The 23,116-nt window shown below is 57.5% G+C and overlaps 1 protein-coding gene across 3 annotated transcripts in view; it reads right to left on the bottom strand.

Annotated features, from left to right (window-relative positions):
- The window catches only part of MGAT5B (alpha-1,6-mannosylglycoprotein 6-beta-N-acetylglucosaminyltransferase B), a 73,805-nt gene extending 64,875 nt beyond the window's left edge, over positions 1 to 8,930 (bottom strand). For 2 of the 3 annotated variants that reach the window (XM_011289402.4, XM_011289403.4), the window contains exons 1-2: positions 7,068 to 7,279; positions 3,205 to 3,317 (exon numbers count right to left, since the gene is read on the bottom strand). In XM_011289402.4, the coding sequence (XP_011287704.1) occupies positions 3,205 to 3,317; positions 7,068 to 7,135 (181 nt within the window). In that variant the 5' untranslated portion in view covers positions 7,136 to 7,279. Of the gene's footprint in view, positions 1 to 3,204; positions 3,318 to 7,067; positions 7,280 to 8,820 lie in introns of those variants that run through there. The other variant, XM_045044558.1, reaches the window with a different exon arrangement.
- Positions 8,931 to 23,116: the final 14,186 nt, after the last annotated feature.

The raw sequence follows: 23,116 nt of genomic DNA, 5'->3' as shown, positions 1-23,116 counted from the left end.
ACAGACAGAGGTGCTCCATTTCCCACCAGGCCCCCTCTGCTCCCTCCTCCACACTCTCTGTGTCTGTCTCCCATCCTCCCTTGTCCCCACCCCCCAGCCTTGTCCTTTCTTGTCCCCACCCCTACCCTTTCTAGCTGGTTCCTGGAAATGGAAGGAGCCCCCCTTCGTGTCAGGTAGAAGAGACCTCCCTGGCCCCCCATCTATTACCAGCCTCTGACAGAAACAGCCCCCTAGCACCGTGGTCGGAGGCCAGAGACAGCCACAGAACAAGGAAATATTTCTCTGATGTTCCCCAGGTTCAAATCCTGGCTGGGGGTGGGGGGAGCAGGAAGGGAATCTGCAGCAACACTGGGAGGGAGGCCTCGGACACAACTTCCTATCGGGGCCCCTTGAGCAAGTTCCTCCCGAGGACAAGACAGGGGAGGTGGAGCCAGGAGGCAGGGAAGAGGGACTGGGGTTTGGTGAGGCGCATGCCCCAAAGCCTCCCCCCGCAAGGCCCAAGCCCCTTGCAGCAAGAGGGAATTAGGTTACATTTCTCCCAGTCATGCTGCCCGCCAGCTTCCTTCCCCCTGGATCTTGAGACGAGTGCATAGCATATAGAAGGAGATTTTTATCCCCCAAATAGCAAACTTTATCACAAAATATAAACTGGCCCAGAGGGGTATCTGGAGCCTCCCCAGGGAGACCACCGTCGACCGAGGCTACCGTCGCCCCCCCCCCCCTTGTGGAGAACACCCTTCTTCCATCCACCTCTCCCCAGCCTCGTCCTGGGGTGACCCGCTGCCCTCACAAGTTTGACAAGCCGGGAGAGGACAGACTGTTTCCCCAGTTGGGCTCAGATGGGTCTGTTGACCGATGCAAGGATTTTTTTTTTTTTTTTTGGATAAGCATAATATGATGCATCCACACAATGGAATTTGCACGACAGCCGTGAAGACAAATGCCGACAGCCACACACCAGGAGACGGGCGGCTCTCACAAACAGAGTCGTGAGAGGAAAAGGCACACACAGAATCCGCCCCCCACCCCCACCCCCACGCAATTCCACCCTCCGACAGTCCGAAGAAGAGGAACATCTCGTCTGCGCTAGGAGAAGTCAGGGTCCTGACACCCCTGGGGCAGTCATCCGCGGGAGGGGGCAGGAGGGGGCAGGAGGGCACTTCCGGGGGCTGATCACGTTCTGTTCCTTGATCTAGGCTGCTGGGTGCATGGATGCATTCGGTCTGGGGGCACTACAGTCCAGTAGAAAGCGGAATGCGCACACGCACAACACATGCAGACACACACATGCCTCCAACCTAACTGCGTGACCTTGGGCGAGTCCTCTCCCCTCTAGGGCTCCGCCCACCCCCAAGACACAGATCTGGCTGGCCCTGGACTCCTACGGTCTCTGCAGGCAAAACTGCGCAGGCACAGCCCCGCAGGGCTCCCGCAAGCCCCTTGTGCTCTGGGCCACTGGACCCATCCCCTGCCAGGGAGATGAGCAGGGGGACCAGAGCCCAGGCATACACCCCTCCTCCCCTCCCCCAGCCCCCAACTGCCACCTTCTTGGATCCCTGACCTTTCTGGAGACCCAACTTCCTCGAGCCCCTTATCGCAGCCACCCAGACACACACGCCCCCTCTCCAGGAGTGGCAGCCAGGGAGCTTGACCGGCGATCTGTGCAACCTACCTCCTCACACTCATCCACCCCCCTCCCCACCAGTGACCTCATACCCGCCCCCCCAGCTTCCCCTCAAGTGCGCCTTCACAACCGCCCCGCCTTCCGTCTTCCAGCCCCTATTCACACGTATACCTCCTGTGTAGACATCCCAGCATCTCCTCGGCCCTCTTCCCTAGACAACCTTTTCCGCACTGTCTCAGACTGAACACGTCCAGTAAACACGGATGGAACATGCGCCGTGTGCCAGGCGCTGCGAGAGCCCCTCCATACGTGTTATCTCAATGCTCCTGGTGGCCGTCCTCGGGGGCGCAGGCATGATCCCCGTTTATCAGAGGAGACAACAGGAGCTCGGGGAGACTGAAGCGAGTCTCTGCAAGTCAGAGCTGGGACACGCTAATGTACATCCAGGTTTGAATGACTAAAGAAGTACACGTGAAACCAAAGGAAGAAATCTAATGAGGAGACACCAGATGGCCTAACCAGGGCCCCTGAGAGCATCCACCCTGGATGACAGCCCATTCTACTTAGGGTATATTTGCCAGTGGGAACAGGGGAGCCACATCGCCGAGCCCTGGGGCGGGGAGGGGGGAGGCGGGGCGAGAAAGTGGACTTCAGACAGACATCTCTGCAGAGTCGCCTACCCAGCCAGCCCGATGAATAGTTCCAGAAGCCTCATGTGTCTCAGCTGCCCCACTAACCTGCGTGTCTCCCGCCCACTGTCACCAAAAGAGCCTCTAAGAAACACTGAGCAAGACTGCACTGTTCACCGCTCTTCCTGGAGTAGGAAGAGAGGGGAGGAGGGCCATCCTTGGGGGTTCTTCCTGGTCATGACCCCGTCATGCCCCCAGCGCTGTGAGCTCATTCAATCCAGCCCCCGAAGACGGTCATGACTTTCCTTCTCTGTAGGTGTGCTAAGTGCCATGGCCAATCGTATGCAGCTGGGGGATAACGAGCCAGGGTACAAACCAGGTCCATCTGGTCCCCAAAGCCCATGCTCTGAACCTCTGTTCCACTCCCTCACATGTATTACGTGGGCAAGGAGCCACGAAGGTCTGGACTGGGTCCCAAGGGTTCAGGGATAAGACACACGAGCCATGACTGGGTCTTCCCTCTGACTCCGGCCCCCACCTCCCACCCCCTCAGCCGTGGCCACAGCCTGGGTCAAAAGCACAAAGTATGTGTGTCTCAAAGGGACGAGCGTCATATTCGGAAACACTCTCCCCCAACACACACACTGAGGAAACAACTCAAGCAGCCCCTTCGGATGCCTGGGAGACCCCGACTCAAAGGCCCTTCCCTGGCCCGAGAGTCCGCACCAGAGGAAGCCTGATGATCACAGCTCTGGGGCACCAGAGCAGCGTGCAAGGTCACGCGGCCCAAGCCACGGTCCCTTTCCAAGCACACATCCATAGACGAGGTGGCCAGGATCCCTGGGACGGAGACCCAGGAGGTCCCTTGAGTTCGCTAGGTTCAAAGGCCTCCTTCTCCCAAACCCACAAACACCTGCACCCATTTCTGAGTCACTTTCCCCACCGAGATACCTTCTGTGCGGATGGTGAAGGGGGAGTCCCCCGGGCGCCGGGCAGAGAGCTGGCCTCCCAAAGACGTCATCAGGAAGCACAGTGAGAAGAAGCCGATACCCAGGACAAAGAGCCTGCAGGGAGCGACAGGGCGGGTCAGAGACAGGTCAGCGGAGTGCACCCCTACCCAGCAAGGGCTCTGTACAAATGAACGGGTGAGGGTGTGAGGATGAAACGGGGCTGAGCTCCTGGCCAGGTCTCTTGTCACAGCAGAATAAAGAGAAGTGGACTACAAGGGGCTGGCCGCGAGCCTCACGCAAAACCCCAGGGGACAGTGATACAGGCACAGATCCGGCAAGTTCTAGACTCCAGACAGAGCCTGGCTCACTAAGCAGGCTCAATGTGTGATCCCCAGGCCAGCAACAGCATCACCTTGGAATTGGTAGAAATGCAAAGTCTTGGGCTCCAATCCTAGGCTTACTGAATCACTCTGGGGGTGGTGCAAGCAACACGTTTTAACAAGCTCTCCAGGCAATGCTGCTACGCGCTGAAGTCTGAGAAGCACGGGCATAGATGGAAACAGCAGGACCCGATGCCAGCCAGAGGGCAAGTAATTGGTCCAGACAAAACCCACCTGGATCCCATCAATCACCTGGGCTCAGCTCAGCACTGTGCACACAGGTCTTGCCAAGGCGATCAGTCATGAGCTGGCTTGAACACCTCCTTATCATGTTCGAGGCGGGTGGCGTGTGCCTCCATTCTTACCAGAGGGTACGATCTACAAGGCCAGGGCCATGTGGCCACCTTCCAGGCCCAGATTACTCCCAACCCACATCTTCACCGGGCAGGCACCTAGCAGTCGTCAGCTTCCGGACTGACCGATCAGGGAGGCGGATGCCTGAGCACGGGGTGTCATCTGGGGAGCGCGTTATTGCACGGATCAGGAGAGCTGGTCAAAACAGGACCCTTGTTCGTCCCTTCAACACATAGTTGATTAGTTCCCAGGTGCCAGGCCCTGGGGTAGCCCCAGGGGGACAGCAGGGAGCCCCACGTTCCTGCTGTTTCCGTACGAGGTGCCGGGCCTCAAACAGGAGAACTGAGCTAACCAGCACAGTCCCAGGGAGGCCAGAGGTAGCAGCTTCTCGGGGACCTTGAATGTATCAGAGGACTTGCAGAACTGGCAGAGCTAAAAACGGAGACCCCCGCCGCTCTGGTCAGGGCGAGGAACCCCATCCTATATGAGGCCAGGCTCACCACAGGGAGCCCCACAAGTCATGCTAGAGACCTCCAGCCCTCTCACCTCCACCCGCCACCCTCCACTCCACATTTGTGTGCGTCCCCATGCAAGACTTGCTTTATGCATTTTAATCTTCATTATTTGAAGCTGGCAGAGCAGTATTTAATTAAAACTTGGCCCATTAAAGAAAACACACAATTGCAGAAGAAAATAAAAACACAACAAAATTCCCACCCCATATTTAAATGAAGCTGTTAGAGATTAAATTGGAGAGGGGGCACAACCCCAAAGCAGAGAAAGCACTGAGGGCTTCCCCCAGGAGGTGACAGGAACACAGGCGACCCGGCACGAGACACTGCTCCCTCACCTCTGAGGGACCCTCACTGCATTCCACCAAGCTTGAGGATGGGTCCCTGGGATCCCAAGATGAAGCCAGGCTGGTCTCAGGACAGCAGCCAGAGAAACAGTGTAGGAGGCGGGTGGTTGTGCACCCAGGAAGATTCTGAAAGAATCAGCTATCGTCTCCCGGCCTGAGGACAAGGACGGATTCCTCAAGTTTATTGTCTCCCGCTCCCTCAAACCCCCTCCCCAGCTGTGGGGTTGTATTTAGAGCCAGGGCTGAAACAAACCTGCTACGAGAAAGGGATCTAAACTTTTAGCCTAGAATCTGACGCCCCAAACACACCTCATCTGAATCTCTCTCTGCCAGACCCCAATCCTAGGGCCATTGATGGTGGATTCCAGTAAAAATGGTTTCGTCCGTCTGTGTATCCATTCAAACGATATTCCGGGAGCAACTACAGAATGAGGCTCTGGGGAAACTAAAGGGAGCAGGGCTCCCAGCCTGGCCTTAAAAATTAACGGGTAAAAAAAAAAAAAAAATTAACAGGTAGAGGTGATGTGGTTAGAGGCCAGCCCCCCTCCATCTGAAGGGGACACGAAGATTCCACTGCTGGCTGTGACTCTCTGGGTAGCCTAGGAAGACCCTAGGTGAATAAACAGAACTTGAAGGGAGGGGAGTCTATGCAATACCACCTCTGAATCCTGGCTTCAGATAAAAGCCTGAAAGAGCCAGGACCCCAGAGGGAAGGAGCTCTGGGGAGTGGGCGCTGTCCATGGTGCTGGCTCCAGCAGCCGCCTCCAATTGCACCAGAAAACTTCCAGCCAAAGCTCGGGTCGGTTGGCGGGCCTTCCCATGACCTGGAGGGCGGGACGACATGGGGTGGCAGAGACCGGGAGAGGACCCTCTCAACGGTCAGTGTCAGCCAGGCCTTCGAGGATTTCGCTGGAGGAGTAAGGTCCTTTCCAGGGACGCCCACTTCCCGCCCTGCTTCCCATGCGAACCTTGCGTCAAGCCATCCCCCTGCCTCCTGCCCGAGGCCCTACACTTGGCACCGCCACCTCTACGATCCTCCCCTCCCGCATCCCCCAGACATCGGCGGTCCATCATGAGCCGCGCTGTCGGGAAGGCAGGCTGCCTAGCTCCACACTACAGGCCCAGCCCATCCAGAGGCTGGAGGTGCTGGGGAGGCCGGAGACACCTGAGCCAAGGTATTCCCGTCTGGGGGCTGGAGGGAGACCAGCTGGAAGGGGCGGGGACGCCGGCCAAAGGCCTGGAGGGGAGGGGCTCAAAACCCGACCCTCCCACAGCCCTCCTGCGCCTCTTCCTGCCCAGCTCCTGCCCCAGCGGAAAGGAGCCGCGTCCACACCGAACCTGTGGCCGCATCCGGAGTGCGACCACCGCCCCGCCCTCGCCGCTCCCTCGGCGCCCTCTGCCACCCAGCCCCGCTGGGCAAGGTGGCTCTCCGACCCCGCTGGGCACCCATCGCTTAGCGTCTCCTCCCCACCCCCAGCAGCAGGCGGGCTCCGCGGGCTCTAGGGAGAGGAGCCCGGGGTCTGGGAGGGGGGAGGGGCCTGGAGAGGTTCGACAGAGCCCAGCTAGACTTGGCCCCCCGAGGTTGGGGCGAAAGGATCCGTCTTCGCCTCTATCCTGCCTCCACGTTCCCAGAGGTCCCGGCTCCCGCTGCCCTGGCGCTCCACAGCGCCGCCCCTGCCACCAACTCTCCACGGACGCTACGGAGGGTCGAATTCCCAGCAGAAAGGGGGGTGGGAGGGCGTCCTTGCTCCATCTCGGGGAACCTCCCGTGAGAGACAGGCCCGCACGCCGCCGCGAGAACGGGAGCGCGAGCAGAAGACGAGGGCAAAGCGGTGGGACAGGTGGACGACTCAACCCAGGGCTCGACTCGCACGCGGGGCGGGGAAGCCTCCCAGCGCCGCGCAAGAACTTCGCCGCCGGGGTGGGGCCGTCTGAGAAGTGGGAAGGACCCTGAGGGGCGGGGAAGGGGCACCCTGGCAGAGGCGACTTACCGGGCCCAGGGCCACAACCCGGGTGCGCTCTGCCCCCGTTCCCACCCTCGCACCCCGAGTCCTCGCCACCCCGGGACACGTCTCAGAATTACACGCCCCTCCCCACCCGAACCCGAACCTCGGCCCCATCCCTTCTACAGCCCCGCCGGCCATCACAAACACGAACCGCCGCCCTCTGCCCCTGGGACGGGCACCCTCGCGGGGAACGACCTCGCCCACCCCTACCCCGCGCCCCCTCGGACAAAAAGACCTCCCCGCGCCAGCCGGGAGAGAACTTTACCGAAAGGGTCTCAGGGTGACCAGGCATCTTCTGACCATTATCTTCCCATCCGGGTTGACTGTGATCATTGTTCAAACTTGTCTGGGCGAGGAGCCGCGGGCAAGGCCGGACGCACCGTCCCGGGCCCTGCTCCCGCCGCGTCCGGGCCGCGAACCCGCGGCGGGCCGAAGCCGGGTCTGAGCGAGGCCGGGAGGGAGGCGGGGGGGCGGGGGCTCGGCGGCTTCGCTGCTCGGGGTCGGCGCGGCCTGGGCGGGCGGGGAAGGGGAGCGGCGCGGCTGCCGGAGGGCGGCGAGGGCGCCCAGCCGGGCCGTCTCTGCGTCTCCGCCCTCCCCGCTTCACATTTTTAGGGCCGGGAGGCGGCGCGCTCCCCGACCGCCGGCCGCGCGTCTGCCTGCTGGGGCTCGCTCGCTGGGCGGGACGGCGCCGCGGCGCGCAGACGGGCTCCCCGCCGCGGGCGCCCTCATCCCCGGACCCGCGCCCTCGGTGCCGGCTAGAGGCGGCCCCGGGCCCGCGTCCCGGCCCCCCGCGCCTCCGGGCCGCGCCGCTCCCCGGCCCCGCGCCGCGCCGCGCCCATGGCTCTCGGCGAGGGCGCCCCGCGCCCGCCCTGCCGCCCGCTCGCTCGGCTGCCCGCGCTCGGGTGTCCGGCGTCCGGCCCCGCGCCGCGCTACGCGGGGAGGCGCCGCATTGTTTCCTCGGAGGAGGCGGAGGAGCCGCTGCTGGGGCGGCCCTGGAGCGGCCGCCGCGCTTCCTCGGCGCGCCGGCGCCACCTCGTGGCTGCGGCCCGGAAGCGCGCCCTCCGGGCCGGGTGTGGGGGGAGAGGCGGGGGTCCCTGCGCCTCCCCCCACCCGCTGTGCCACCTCCCCGGCCCGGCCTTCGGGAGCATCCCGCGAGCCACCAGCCCCGCTTCGGCTCCTGCGGAGCACAGAAAAGGTCGGCGCTGGGAGAAGACCCCCTCCGCCTCCCCACTTCCTCCGGCGGCGCCTGGGCCCTTCCTCGCGTCGCCGCCCCTGCCCCTATCTCCCCCGGTGGCCTTCTGTCCTGGCCCCTTCACACCACCTCTGATGTCGCTTTGCAGCCCTCACCCATCCTCTGGCCCTCTCTGGTCAGAAACTGCAGCGGCTCCCCTTTGCTTACTGAGCTAAGTTCAAACTCCGCCTCTCCCGCTTAGGCTCATCCACTGAGCCCAGAAGTCAGGGCGCGCGGTGTTGACCTGGGCTCTGGTCTCAGACGCTCCGTTAACAAGTGGCCGACGCCGGCAGGTCAGGGACACTTCAGAGCCTCGGCTTCTCCACTATGAAATGAGAGTGACCTGAGGTTGGCCAAGGCGCTTTCCTACTCGATAAAGCATTTACGTGCCCTCGACCCCGCCCCCCTCCACTTCTCGACTTTGGGGACGTGTTTGCCACTACAGGCGTGGGTCAGCGGCTTCCACCGGCCCAGGAGGCCAGTGCAGCAGACGCGAGAGCCAGGCCGGCAACAGACAAAGCACTCAGGCAGAAATAGTACTTGCCAGACCAGACCTTGACCCAGCACAGACAAGGAAGCACCTGCCAGGAGGAGCCCAAGGCCTCGGGCCACGTTAGAAGGATCTGCATGACCCTGAATCTTTCCATCCCTGGCCGTGATTCTGCAGCCTGGTTTAGAAGAGGAGAAAAACCTTTATTCTCACGCACCCGGCCTCGGTCCCCTCCAGCTGGGGCCCCATCCCCTTTGCCAGCGCACCTCCCGGCCGCGCTTCTGAGCCATTTCTCACCAGCAGTGACTCATGCTCCTGTTTCCCCTGCTCCTTCTTCATCAAAATTCACCTGCCCCGTGTTCCATTATCTCATCGCCTTGCTCTCTGCTAATGTGAAAGCCAATGATGAATTGATGTTGGCGGATTAATGTGTGACTTCAGCTAGGTAACAAATTTGCATTGAACAAGGACATGCTGACCGTGCCTCCCTGCAGGGGAGTGACGGGGGCGGGGAAAACTTGGGCATCGTGGCAAGCTGGCCCAAGAGCGATCTGAAGGCACGGGTCGCTGCCAGACCCACACCTGCCACACACCCAGGCACGAATTTAACCCCTGGAAGGCAAGGTGAAAGCCACGTCCGCGCTCAGTAATGAAGGGGCCCTTCCAACTGTGTGCCTCTCATGTAAGTTTGGGGGTCGCGCTTTCCACACTTCAGGCCGAAGGGGAGGAGGGGCACAGCCATGTCTGGTTTGGCTCACAAGGTGGGAGAGGGTCTTCCCCACCGGCTCCGGGCCTCGCCCTCGCGCACGTGGCCTTTGAGACGGGCAGGGGAGAGTGCTCGCTGCCGTCTGACAGCATGCTGTGGCCAGGCAGGGAGGCGGGGGGGGGGGGGGGGGGGGCAGTCAAAGATACTCTCTGAGCCCCACCACCCGGCCGCCTCCTTTCAGACTGTCCCCCTTCTGCCAGCCTCTTGCCTACAGCACAGACCCATGTGAAAGGTCCTGCTTGCTGCCTGTTGTAGACTTTAGGAGGAAGTTTGCGGATTCCTGGTCATGCAACCTCAGCTATACCCTCTTCATGCCTCAGTTTCCTCGGCTGTCAATCAGGCTCTTTTTTTTTTTTTTTTGAGAGAGAGAGAGAGCACAAGTGGGGAAAGGGCGGAGAGAGAGGGGGACAGAGGCTCTGAAGTGGGCTCTGCACGGATAGCAGAAAGCCCGATGTGGGGCTCAAACCCAAATGTGAGATCATGACCTGAGCCGAAGGCAGGCGCTTAACCGACTGAGCCACCCAGGCGTCCCTCAGTCGGGCTCTTTAGGGGGACCTGAGAAGTCACCCCTGGATGCCTGTAAAGGGCCCACTGCCTGGTGCCCATGAGCCCTCACAGCCTAGCGGTTGTGATTTTTCTTGTTACTGCCTACCTGGGGTGGGTGCTGTCGGGGCCCCCATCCTATTCCCCGGGCATCCCCCTCTAGAGGCCGAAAGGCAGGTTCCTGACAATACACGCGGCTTTATTTCTGCTCAAACCTACGAGACCAACACAGAAACGCCAGCGAATCGATGCCCCGAAGCAGCCCTCGAGCAGTGGACCCATACCCATTTCCCTCTCCCTCGGGCGGGAATGCTCCCAGAGCTCCCCAGGGAAACTGAGCCCCCCGCTGCCCACAGCTGTGGCCGGCTCTGTAGCACACCCCATACCGGCCTCCTTCCCTTCCTGGCCTCACCCCCTACTCTTCCGTCCATGTTCCTGGGGTCACCTCCGAAATACACTCCTGGCACCTGCGTCCTGGTCCGAGGATTTACTTCCAGGGAGCCCGAGCCAAGATCCTGCCCTACGGGCCAGTGGTTCTCAGCCCTGACTCAGCAGAATCACCTGCAGAACGTAAAGAAACAGAAACTCCCTGCCTCGGTTCGGTACCGCAGACGGGGGCCTGGGCACCTTCCGGTTTGTTTGTTTTTTTTAATACTTTAGGTTATGTTAACGTAACTGGCCAGGCGGGGGGGGGGGGGGGGGGGAGAGCCATGGCCTTCGGAGAAGGAAGCAGAGTCGCCCCGAGCAAGCTAGAAGAGATTAGGGGAGCGGGAATTGGGGCACATTTGCTGGCGGGGGGCGGGGGTGGCACATCCAAGGACTGACACAGCAGGTCATACCAGATTCTAAAGGCGTCCCCCTTTCCTCTCTTTTTCTCTCTCGAGGCTACAAACAGAACCACAAGCTGCCAGGGCAGGGCAGGGCAGAACTCTGGGGAAGGGATTTGGGGGAAGCGGGTGATGCGCCTGCACGCAGGGGTGCGTGCTCAAAGTACTGAGGGGGTGGGCCAGGCGAAGAAGGGAAGGGGCTCTAGTACTCTCCAGGGTTCCTATGACAAACTACCCCAGATGAGGGGCTTAAAACATGAGCAAGTGATTCTCTCACAGTTCTGGAGGCCAGAAGTTCTAAATCAAGGTTTGGCAGAGTCGGTTCCTCCTAGAGGCCCTGAGTGGGGACCTGGCCCATGGCGTCCGGTGGGGACCAGCGACCCTTGGCTGGCAGCTGCCTTACCCAATCTCTTCCCCATCGTCACGTGGCCTTCCCCGTGTGTGTCCCTCTGTGTCCTCTCCTCTTCTTATAAGGACACTAGTCATTGGATTAGGGGCCCCCCCCCACCACAGTATGAGCTCATCCTAACGAATTACATCTGCACAGATCCTATTTCCAAACAAGATTGTGTTCTGAGGTTCCAGGCGGACATGAATGGGGAGGGGGGGGGCACATCTGTTCAACCTACTACGGGGACCTAGTGGGAAGGGGCCGGAGGGGTCCTTGCCAAGGACCCGAGGTCCCCCCGGGGGACAGGCACCGTTGCCTTGTGTGAATAGGGACCCGGTTATTCCAAGAGTCAGAAATCTGGACTTCCCACGAGCAGTGGCATAATTGTAAAACGTGAACTCAGTATTTTTAGAACATTATGCGAGACCAATAAAATCCACCGGAGGCCTGCCATCCGGGTCCCCTGGGGTGTCACCAGAGGGCAAAGCCCACCAGCCCTGCCCGCCTGGCGAGCCCCACTTCTCCGGGGCCTGCCTCCACTGCAAACACCCCTGGAGGAAGGTCAGCGCTCCTACGCGCACTCAGGGGTTCCCCGAAGTTCCCCTGCCCCCTCGCTGCTCCCCCCCCCCGCCCCCCCGAAGCCTCCTGGGCGTATGGGAGCCTTGACTGCCGCCCCCACCTGTTCAAGGCTTCAAGGTTGTTTCTGGAGCTCACAGACAGGCCCGGGTGGAAAGAGGAAGAAAAGAAACGAACAGTTCACGGGGTTTGAAATCCTCATTTAATGTGCTCCGACTACAGCAGCAGACGGCACATTAAGAGGCAATAGGCCATTGTCCTTTGCCGGAGTGCGGAGCATTAATAATGTCATAACAGCATTTACTGACACTGTGCACAAATCATCAGCGGCCTCCCCGGGCGGGAACAAGCCGCCCCACGCGGACGCCAGCCGCCCTGAGCCATGCAAGGAGGCCGAGGAGCCGGCAGAGCTGTTTCTGCGATGCATATTTCATGCTTTCTGTTTCACAACATTTAGGCTAATCCTCTGATTGAAAAGCAGCGTCTGGGGTTTATTTTTATTTATGCCAGAAGGCCATTCTGCCACACAGCTTGTGGGAGCTGAAAGAACACAGCTATAGCACTTTGCCTGCTCTGCAAGGAAGTTAGCTGCCTTGTCTGTGCCCGCGTCTGGGTCTGCATGCGTGTGCATACGTGTGCACGCGGGCGTGTGCGTCGGGGTTGGGCGGCAGGGGAGCCGGCGGGGAGACGAGACAGGGGACCCTCCCAAGTGGGCCCCCTCCCGGCAACCAGAGACACGGGTGAGCTCTTCATTCAACATCGTCATGAGATCCCGTTTATTGAACACCTACTATGTGCCAGGAAATGACTCAGGGATTTTAAATACGTTAGCACGTTGACACCGCTATTTTAGTTAAATTTGTTCAACCTGGGCAACTTAAACCACCCTCCCCCCTTTCTTTCTGGACAGTTCCCCCCGCACACCACTGGCCCACAGGTCAGTGCAGGCACGTGGGGTTAGCAGAATCGTGGTCTCCCAAAGACGGTCACGTCCTGATCCCTGAAATCTGTGATTATGTCACATAACACGGCCAAAGGGGATTAAGGTTCCAGATGGAATTAAGTTAATCCACTGAGCATAAAATAGGGAGATCGTCCTGGATTGTCTGGCTGGACCTAATGTAATCGAGAGAGTCCTGAACTATAGAAGAGGGAGGCAGCAGGAGTCAGTGTCAGAGCGATGAGACGTGAGGGAGACCGGACTGGCCCTTGCTGCTTTTGAAGATGAGAGGGAGGGAGAGGCCACGAGGCAGGGAATGCAGGTGGCTTCTAGAAGCTGAACAAAGCAAGGCAATGGATTCTCCCAGAGCCTGCACATAAAATGCAGCCCTGTCCCAGGGTGTCCTGAGTGTCACTGTGTCCCCGGCCAGGGGAGGAGTCAGTATGGTCCTTGGGGACCCCAGGGCTCTAGTGTCGTCCGTCTGTCTTCCTAAACAGCTTGAACCTTCACCCTGATGGCAGGAAACCTTCCTGCAGCTTGTAGGGTCTGTCCGCTGGGTGTTGATGCCCCCGTTCTCCTAATATGATCGGTTTATCAACCAGGCCCAGCGAAGTCCAAAAGCCTAACCCATGAAGATGAACACGTTCTTTCTTCCGGTCTCTCGGAGAAAGCAGGCACGAGCAGAGGAACCTGAGGGAGTATCAGACTTGCCATTGGCCCCTTGAGCAATGCTGGCACCCCGCCCCCCTCAGCACAACCCAGCTGCAAGCCACCGAGCCTGAAGTGCCCGCGGGCCTGAGGTTGACGGCAGAGCTGGCCACACCATGACGCATTTCGAAAATAGTTGTTTGTGGGGCATTGTCGGGAGTCGGCCCCTGAGTGCTATTTTGGTCACTGTGGTGTAACCGCTACATGAAAAAAGACATTTTTTTTTTTACATTTATTTCTTTTTGAGACACAGAGAGAGACAGAGTGTGAGTGGAGGAGGGGCAGCGAGAGAGAGAAAGACACAGAATCTGAAGAGGCTCCAGGCTCTGAGCTGTCAGCACAGAGCCCGACGCGGGGCTCGAACTCACGGACCGTGAGATCGTGACCTGAGCCGAAGTCGGCCGCTCAACCTACCGAGCCACCCAGGCGCCCCTGTACCGCTCCATTTAACTTGCACTGTAGAAGTGTACCCTTGACGTACCCCCGCTTTGCTTCTGGAACCCAGGAAAGCCAGACACGGAACGGGCAATGGGTGGAGACACGGGACAGCAGGGTGCGCGCGGCCAGGACGCCCAGGACTCCTGTCCCTCTAGAATCCACGGCATGTGGACAGAGAGCCCTTCCTGCTGAGCTGGCTCTTTCTGGCTCATGGGTTTTTTTTGTTGTTGTTGTTTTTTTTTTCTTTTTGAAATCAGAGTGAAATTCACATCATATAAAGTTAGCCTTTTATACTTGTATCAAACACACAGTCCGGGGGCATTTAGGACATTCACCTGGTGACGCAACCCCCATCTCCCTCTAGTCCCCAAAACACTTCATCACCCCGAAAGGAGAGCTCGCACCCACTAAGCAGTCACTTTCCGTTCTCTCCTCCCCCCCCAGCCTTTGGGAGTTCCTAATTAGCTTTCTGTCTCCGCGGATTTGCCTGATGTGGACGTTTTATACAGGTAGGATCATCACACCATATGTGGTCTTTTGTGACTGGTTTCCTCCCGCTTAGCAGTATGTTTTCAAGGTTCAATCCATATCGCAGCGTGTATCGAATTCTGTTCTCTTTCATGGCCAAATAATGTTGCACTGTGGGGACAGACGACATTTCGCTTATCCACCCATTCGCCCGTGGACACGGGTTGCTCCCACCTTTCAGCTGCTGTGGGTTCTTCTTCCCCGTCCCCTTCTCCTCCTCCTCCGTGTGCCCTCCTCGTCTTCCTCTCCTTTGTGGCAGTTAAAATGTTGTTTGAAAAGGCGATATGAGGGGCGCCTGGGTGGCGCAGTCGGTGAAGCGTCCGACTTCAGCCAGGTCACGATCTCGCGGTCCGGGAGTTCGAGCCCCGCGTCGGGCTCTGGGCCGATGGCTCGGAGCCTGGAGCCTGTTTCCGATTCTGTGTCTCCCTCGCTCTCTGCCCCTCCCCCGTTCATGCTCTGTCTCTCTCTGTCCAAAAAAAAAAAAAAAAAAAAACGTTGAAAAGGCGATATGTGCATACAGTACAACACTTAAGAGGCTCTCAAAGGGTGTTCAGCGCCTTGTGTCCCTTCCACCCCTGCTCCCCGCCCCCCCCCACCAGCCATCTAGTACCTTCCATGGAGACAACTTACGGTACCAGTTTCTTGTCTCTCCTTCCCTTCTGCACACCGTTTGCAACGCAGCAATAGATAACAACCACAGGAGCCCACGGCTCTGTCAGCTGAAGTTCGGGGAAGGCACTGGAAGAGGTCTGCAGCCAGAAAGGCGTCCTTCTCTCACAAGCTAGAACCTCCCTCCAGAAAGACTCCAAGCCTCTCAAGCCAAGAGCCTGTGGAGGGGTATTAGTCGGGGAAATGTATCCAGTGTGCTAGGTATGTTATGAATACAGCTACAGGTTAACGGCAGGAAGGAAGAGAAGAGTGGCTGATAGACGGGGAGCTTTTCGAGGCAGACTCTGCAGTCCCCGTGCAATAGCGGCGTCTGAGGTACAATAGAAGCTTCCATGGCAAAGAGCAGGGAAGCCAGGGTCACGGCTGGTGGAAGAAGAGACGCGGGCAGGAGAGATTAGCCATCGGAGAGGCCTGACTCGGTCCCGACTGCTATCTTTAGAAGGTCCTGCCGGCAGGGCGCCTGGGTGGCTCCATCGGCGAAGCGTCCGACTTCGGCTCAGGTCATGACCTCAGGGTCTGTGGGTTCGAGCCCCGTGACGGGCTCTGCGCTGACAGCTCGGAGCCTGGAGCCTGCCGTGGATTGCGTCTCCCTCTCTCTCTCTGCCCCTCCCCTGCTCCCACTTTGTCTCTCTCTTGCCCTCAAAAATAAATAGATATTGGGGCGCCTGGGTGGCGCAGTCGGTGAAGCGTCCGACTTCAGCCAGGTCACGATCTCGGGGTCCGTGAGTTCGAGCCCCGCGTCGGGCTCTGGGCTGATGGCTCAGAGCCTGGAGCCTGTTTCCGATTCTGTGTCTCCCTCTCTCTCTGCCCCTCCCCCGTTCATGCTCTGTCTCTCTCTGTCCCCCAAAAAATAAATAAACGTTAAAAAAAAATTAAAAAAAATAGATATTAAAAAGATTTAAAAAAAAAAAAAGAAGGTCCTGCTGGCGAATTGGTTCGGAGCTGGCATCTGGGCACTTAGCACTTGAACGATCCCTCCCTTCCCTAACCGATAAGGAAGGTTCATTGCGCCTACACTGTTTGTCCAAACAGTGTGGTTTGTGATGAACACTGGCTTTGCTTGGGGGAGTCCGGAATTTGGCAGGTGCTCAGCATAGATGCCTAGGTGACCAGCCCCCAGGAGAAACCTTGGGAGCTGAGTCTCTGATGGGTATCCCTGGACACGCACAGCACATCTATTACTGCGGCTTTGTTTGCTCTGGGTGCCCCCTCACGGGAGCAAAGAGCATCAGACGTCTGCACGCACGCGTCTTCGGACTCTGCGTACACCTTTCTCGTCGCCAATACTGTTGTGCGTCCTTTTGCTGTAATAAACCTTAGCCGTGGGCACAACTACCCGCGAGAGCTTCCAGCAAATCGCCAGACCTGGGGCGGTCTCAGGGACCCCAAAACCCAGGGGAACCAAGGAGAGAGAATGAGCCTAAATGGGAAGCCAGTAAAAACGGTCTGGGGAGGGCCCTGGGGGGCTCAGTCGGTTAAGCATCCCACTTCAGCTCAGGTCATGATCTCACGGGTATGTGGGTTCAAGCCCCAAGTCGGGCTCTGTGCTGAGAGCGAGGAGCCTGCTTCGGATTCTCTCTTTCTGTCCCTCTCTCTGCCCCTCCTCCACTTGTGCACTCTCTCATGCACGCGGGCTCTCTCTCTCTCAACATAAATAAACTTAAATAAATAGATATATATGTGGGATGCCTGGATGGCTCAGTCGGTTAAGCGCCCGACCTCAGCTCAGGCATGATCTCATAGTTCATGAGTTCAAGCCCTGCATTTGCCTCTGTGCTGACAGCTCAGAGCCTGGAGCCTGCTTCAGACTCTGTCTCCCTCTCTCTCTCTGCCCCTCCCCTGCTCACGCTCTGTCTCTCTCTGTCTCTCAAAAAGAAAAAAACGTTAAAAAAAATTGTTTAATAAAAATAAAAAATAAACATTTATATATTTATACTGATATTTGTATTTATGTTTTTATATTTATATAAACTGTCTGGATCCAAAACAGGAATCCGTTTGTGCTGTATTTATGGGTTGCCTTGGCTATAAATGGTCTGAAAACTTAGAACCCCTTCTGCACAACAGTCATGGAAGACGGGGAGGGGCCGCCCCGGTGGGAGGCGCGGCGGCTGACCCTGAACGTAGAATAGAATCTCAGAGGGACGCTACGGGGAATCCAGGCCTCACAGAACTGCTCAGCGTCCCGGTGAGGAGTCAGGCATGGGGTGGACAGTCTATTCTTTGTGGGCCACCCAGCCATTCTCCCCTGTTAGGATAGGAGCGCCCCAGGGCAGAAATCCTGCTCCCCACTCGGGGTCTTGGGACCTGACCACGCCCATTCTCTTTAGGCCTTCCCGGCTCCTGTCCCCACCCTCTCCACGGGACCCCCTTCCCTCCTCTCTGTAATACCTTTCATCGCCTGTGACTTCTCTTGAGGGTCACTGTCAAGGGCGAGACTCACCTCCTCTCCTTTTGACCCCCAGTGCATGTCAGGCGTGCATCACAACTGGGCCCATGTGACCTTCAGAAGATCTCCAACAACGAGAGTCCCGGGCAGGCACGGCTGTGACCGTGGGGGGTGACGGCAACAGAATGACTCAGAGTCCCAGAAAGCACCTGGCCTGCCGGGAGCTGGAGCTCAGCCATCAGCTCCACACGATCTCTGTCCCCCATTGTCTCATCACAGAACAGATCGTCTGGGACAGTCACATCCAAGGGGACGCAAGCCCAGCTCGGCCGCTCCTGCCCTGACCAGACACCGATTGATTTTCTGACATCCTCGTAGAATGGCATGCTGTGAAAGGGAAGGCAGCAAAAGCAAAAACAAGCAAGGGTGACCACGGCGACTTAAACAGCTTCTGCACAGGGGCGCCTGGGTGGCTCAGCCGGTTGAGCGTCCGACCTCAACTCGGGCCATGATCTCGCGGTCTGTGGGTTCGAGCCCCGCGTCGGGCTCTGTGTTGACAGCTCCTTTGGGTTCTGTGTCTCCCTCTCTCTCTCTGCCCCTCCCCCGCTCATGCTCTGTCTCTTTCTGTCAAAAATAAATAAACATTAAAAAAAAAAAATTGGGGCACCTGGATGGTTCAGTCGGTTAAGCAGCCGACTTCGGCTCGGGTCATGATCTTGCGGTCTGTGAGTTCGAGCCCCACGTCAGGCTCTGTGCTGACAGCTCAGAGCCTGGAGCCTGTTTCAGATTCTGTGTCTCCCTCTCTCTGACCCTCCCCCGTTCATGCTCTGTCTCTCTCTCTCTCAAAAATAAATAAACGTAAAAAAAAAAAAAATTAAAGAAAAAAAAATTAAACAGCTTCCGCACAGCGAAGGAAACTATCAACAAGGGGGGAACGACAACCTATGGAATCGGAGGAAATAGTTGCAAGCCACCTCTCCAGTAAGGGGTTAATACGCAAATATACAAGGAATTCATACAACTCAGTAGCAAGGAAGAGATTTTTTAAATGTAATTTTAAAAGAGACAATTTGGGGTGCCTGGGTGGCTCAGTCAGTGAAGCATCCGACTTCAGCTCAGGTCATGATCTCGCAGTTCGTGAGTTCGAGCCCCGCGTCGGGCTCTGTGCTGACAGCTCGGAGCCTGGAGCCTGCTTTGGATTCTGTGTCTTCCTCTCTCTCTGCTCCTCCCCCCCCTTATTTTTTTCTTTCTCTCTCAAAAGTAAATATGGGAGGGAAGGAAGGAAGGAAGGAAGGAAGGAAGGAAGGAAGGAAGGAAGGAAGCAACAGAGAGCAGAAAGGTGGAAACCAGGGCCTGGGGGGTGGGGGAAACAGAGAGGTTGGTAAAACGTACAAACTTCCAGTTATAAGACGAGTAAGTTGTGAAGTCTGCGTAGCTAATGCATCAAATGGTGAGTACAGTTGATAATACTGTATTGTAGGGTTGAGATTTGCTAAGAGAGAAGCCCTTAAGCCTTCTGACATAAAAAGGGTGATGGATTTGTTAATTAACTCGATGGTGGGAAGTCTTTCGCGGTGTATACACTGTATCAAATCACTACACTATACGCTCTAAAAATATTACAATTTTATTTGTCAGTTATACCTCAGTAAGGCTGGAAAAAATACTGTATATCTTGATTATGGTGCTGGTGACGAGGTGAATACGATGGTTGACGCGCTTATGTGTCACTTTGAAAGCTATACTTCAGTAAAGCTTATTTATTTTTTAACTTTTTTTTACTGTTTATTTTTGACAGAGAGAGACAGAGCGTGAGCAGGGGAGGGGCAGAGAGAGAGGGAGACACAGAAGCAGAAGCAGCTCCAGGCTCTGAGCTGTCAGCACCGAGCCCGACGCGGGGCTCGAACTCACGGACCGAGAGATCATGACCTGGGCCGAAGTCGGACGCTCCACCGACTGAGCCACCCAGGTGCCCCTGATTCTTTTTCTTTAAATAAAGCAAGCAAGGGCGCACTGAGTCTTCCATGGGGTGGAAGGGGGAATCGGGAAGGCTGATGGGTCTTTTCCTGTTCGTATACATGCCCACATGAGACATGCAAAGGAACAGACATGCTGTGCAACATGGACCAGCGGGGAGGCATCACCGGCCCTCTCTTCCAGATGTTCCCAGATGTTCCAACACTTCGAGACCAGGCCAGAGGAGAAAAGGCAGCTCCAACCGGACCACTGGCCACAGGTGGGTCCTGAAGCCTGACCCCTCCTGGGTCACCTGCCTCATAGGGAAGCTTCTCAGGCAGTGGCCTCTGGGGCTGGACCCGTCTCCCAGGGCTGTCATAACAAAGTGCTGCAGGTGAGGCGGCTTAAATGACAGAAATCTAGTTTCACTCCGTTCCGGAGGCCGGAAGTCTGAAGTCAAGGTGTGGGCAGGGTTGGATTCCTTCAGAGGCCTCTCTCCTTGGTTCCTGGGACCTTTGCAGCCTTGTCTCTGTGTCTGTCTTTGTCCCAACTTCGCTTCGTATAAGGACACCCGTCATACTGGATTAGCCCCACCGACCTCATTTTCACTCAGTCACCTCTTCAACGACCCATCCCCAAATACAGTCACGTCCCGAGGTGCCGGGGGGTTAAGGCTGCAACATGTGAATCCAGGGAGGGGGGCACAATTCAGCCCACGACAGGTGCCCGCTCAGAAAACTGCCCCCCAGCAGCAAAGGGGTTCAAGTTAGAAGCCAAGGAAGGGGGGATTGGGAGGAGGGGGAGTGTGTGTCTGCATTAAGCAGATTAAGGGGGGAAATACTGCTCGGAAGCTCAGCTGTAATTAGAGAAATTAATGTCAGGGCTGACGAGAGCAGGCGCTCTCCTGCCTTATAATTAGGGTGGGACTGTGCTCACAGAGAAGTTTGGGTTTGCCGCTAGGGGCTCTGTCATAAGGGGAGGGAGGGGACAGCGGAAGTAGGCAGACTCCAGCCCAGTCCTCACTTTTGGCTCCGGACAGACCTGGATCAAGGTGACCCTGTCCTGAAGCCTCTGGATGGCCCCCTGTCAAAGCACACCCCCTCCTCCCTCCAAGAGAGGACAGCTGGCCACCTGCTCCAACCCGGTAAGGGCAGATCAGCCACGTTCCCCGAGAACAGCTGGATTTGCTCCCTGAGCTACGGGAGGGGGTGTCCAAAACCTACAGACACCAGAGGACTAATCTAAGCACCCTGGCCCCACTGGGTCTAACAGGAAATATTCCCAAGAACGCTTCCGGTAGGGGTGGGGCCGGGCCAAGTGACGGAGCAGAGAGGGACCCCCTTGCAGGACGCGGCACGAGCAGCAAGTCCCAACGTCAGCTTGGGACACGGATGATGTGAGTCCGCCTCTCTCACTCAGGAACTCTTCCCTCCTTCCTTCTACCCTCTGCCCCAAAGAGGGGAACAGGCGAGAGAAGGGGGAGTGTCCTGAGACAGTGAGAGCAGAGCCAAGCCAACAGGGGTGCAGAGAGGGAGAGAGAGTATGAACTTGACCCAGCCCAGAGCCAGTCAAGTGTATTGACTGGGAGCCCAAAGTTGAGCCGGACAGAGCTCAGGTTCAGGTGAGCCTGGGGGTTGAGCCGGGTGGTGCGTGGGGTGCCGTAGCTGAGAAGGGGCAGCGAGAGCCAGAGTTTGGGCCTGGTGAAGCCCATCCACCTGCCAGGGACCCTGCTGGGCTGTCTGGAAGGCAGCCTGAGGTGGTTCTGGAGGCCGGGGCAGGTGTCAGAGCAGGGAGTGGAGATCTGGAAGACGGCAGCAGATGTCTGAAGACCCCTTGGGCAGCGCTGTCCATAACCGGGGTGGCCAACAGCCGCTGTGGCTATTTACAGTTAAATTAATTAAAATGAAAGAGAAAGGAAACCCCAGTAAGCGGGTGCGGGCTCCGGGCTCCCTCACTGCCCTGCGCACGGGGGGCAACCCCCCCCCATCGCAGAAAGTCCTACAGAGCAAGACTGGGGGGCGGGAGGGAGGAGGGCATGGCCAGTAGGGAAACCCAGGAAACTTGGGCGCTTTAAGAAGCAAAGGCCCACGTGTGTGAGACGGCACTGACAGGGCCAACCACCCAAGGTCAAAGCCGATGGGAGTGGGTTGTCAGGAGCACGGGGGCGCGGAAGTGTGGACATAAGAGGGAAGCCGTGAACGTTAGCTCAACGCGATAACCAGCGGGTGGGAAGGACGCTCAGGTCAATGAGGCCATAAAGGAGGCAGGACCGGGAGCCAGGGATGATGCCCGACCGCGCCTGTCTCCGCGTGTCCTTGAGAGGCTGGGAGTCAGCAAGGGGAGGGGGCTGGCCTGGACTGGCGCTCTGCTTTCCGCTCATTCTAGATCCAGGTGTTAGTGCCACAGGCCCACTCGCAACGCCGGGCTGAGCGCTTCTCGGTGGTAACTGGGTAACAGAGGTCTAGGCCAGAAGAGCCATTTCCACTGGGTCAGAACTTTCTCACGGGGGCGGACCCGCTCCCAGGCCCCCTGGAAGGCTCTGAGCTGCTTCCTGGCACCTTGAGCCCAGGGCAAAGGGGGTGACCCCGGCCCCAAGCAGGCGGAACCCACTGGGCAGGGGTTCTAAGATCGGGCCCCTGCGGCTTCTGGTGACATCGTGGCCATCACCCCACAGATCCCCCACAGGGAAAGAGCCCGGCTCGTCCGAAGGCCCCACCCATGGAGGGGACCAGACTCAGTGTGTTTGCTGGGGCGGCCACACAAAGCAGGACAGACCGGGCAGGGGCAGGGGGTCGCTAGCCTGACAGTTACACTCTCACATCCTGGAGGCTGCGTGTCTGAGATCCAGGCGGGGGCAGGGTGGGTCTCTCCCGAGGCCTCTCTCCCCGGTTTGCAGGGGCCACCTTCTCACCACGTCCTCACGGGGCCTCTCCCGGGACCACACGCACCCCTAGTGCTTCCCAGACTCACCTCCTTTAAGGACACCAGACAGAGAGCAGGAGGCCCCCCATCCAACCTCGTCTTAGCTCATTGACCTCCTTTAGGCCCTGTCTCCAGACGCACAGTCCGAGGCACTGGGGCTCAGGGCTCCCACACACCAACTTTGGAGGGACACAGCTCAGCCTGTAGCACACAATCTATGGGTCCTGCTCCTGGACGCTCTCGAGACAGGAGGGCGCACGGGCAGGACCCCCTGCCTCACAGGGAGCTGCCCTCCGCCTCGGCCAGGAGACACAATCTCAGCCTGTCGCCCTGACCCAGCTCTGGGTTCAAATCCTCTGCCGACCGTGATGATGCAAACTATATAAATTAAGTTTGGAGACGAAGGGAATGTTCCAAAATATTGAATGGCTGACTTATAAGTGGGTTACACTTTTTTCATTTTCCAATTTTGTTTTACAGTTCATACATATGAACTGTTGCTTTTAAGTCCGAATTTTTTTCAAATCCCAATTCAACCACTCACTGGGAAACCATGAGCCGGTCATTTGCCAGGGGCTTCACTTTTCCATCTGTGAAATGGGGATAATACTGCTTCCCAGATAAGTGGCTGGATAATTATATGATATTAATTATGTCTGCGGTTCTCAAACGTTTTGCCCCAGAATCCCTTTACCTTCTTAAAAATTATTGAAGATCCCAGAGAACTGTGTTTCCATGCATGATATTGATCAATAGTTACTGTGTGAGGAACTAAAACTGAGAAATGTGAATTTTTGTTTAACTCTTTAAAAATAGTCAATGCGATAAACTATTGCTCATTACCGTAAGTAACATTTTGTAGTGAAAAAAATTCTAGTTTCCAAAACAATGCAATTTTAGTGAAAATAAAGGTATTGTTTTAAATTTGTTTTAATGTTTA

Source organism: Felis catus, chromosome E1 (genome assembly GCF_018350175.1).
Source record: "Felis catus isolate Fca126 chromosome E1, F.catus_Fca126_mat1.0, whole genome shotgun sequence".
Classification (NCBI taxonomy): Eukaryota; Metazoa; Chordata; class Mammalia; order Carnivora; family Felidae; genus Felis; species Felis catus.
The sequence above is the reverse complement of the archived record's forward strand: the minus strand, read 5'-3'. Positions and strand labels throughout refer to the sequence as shown.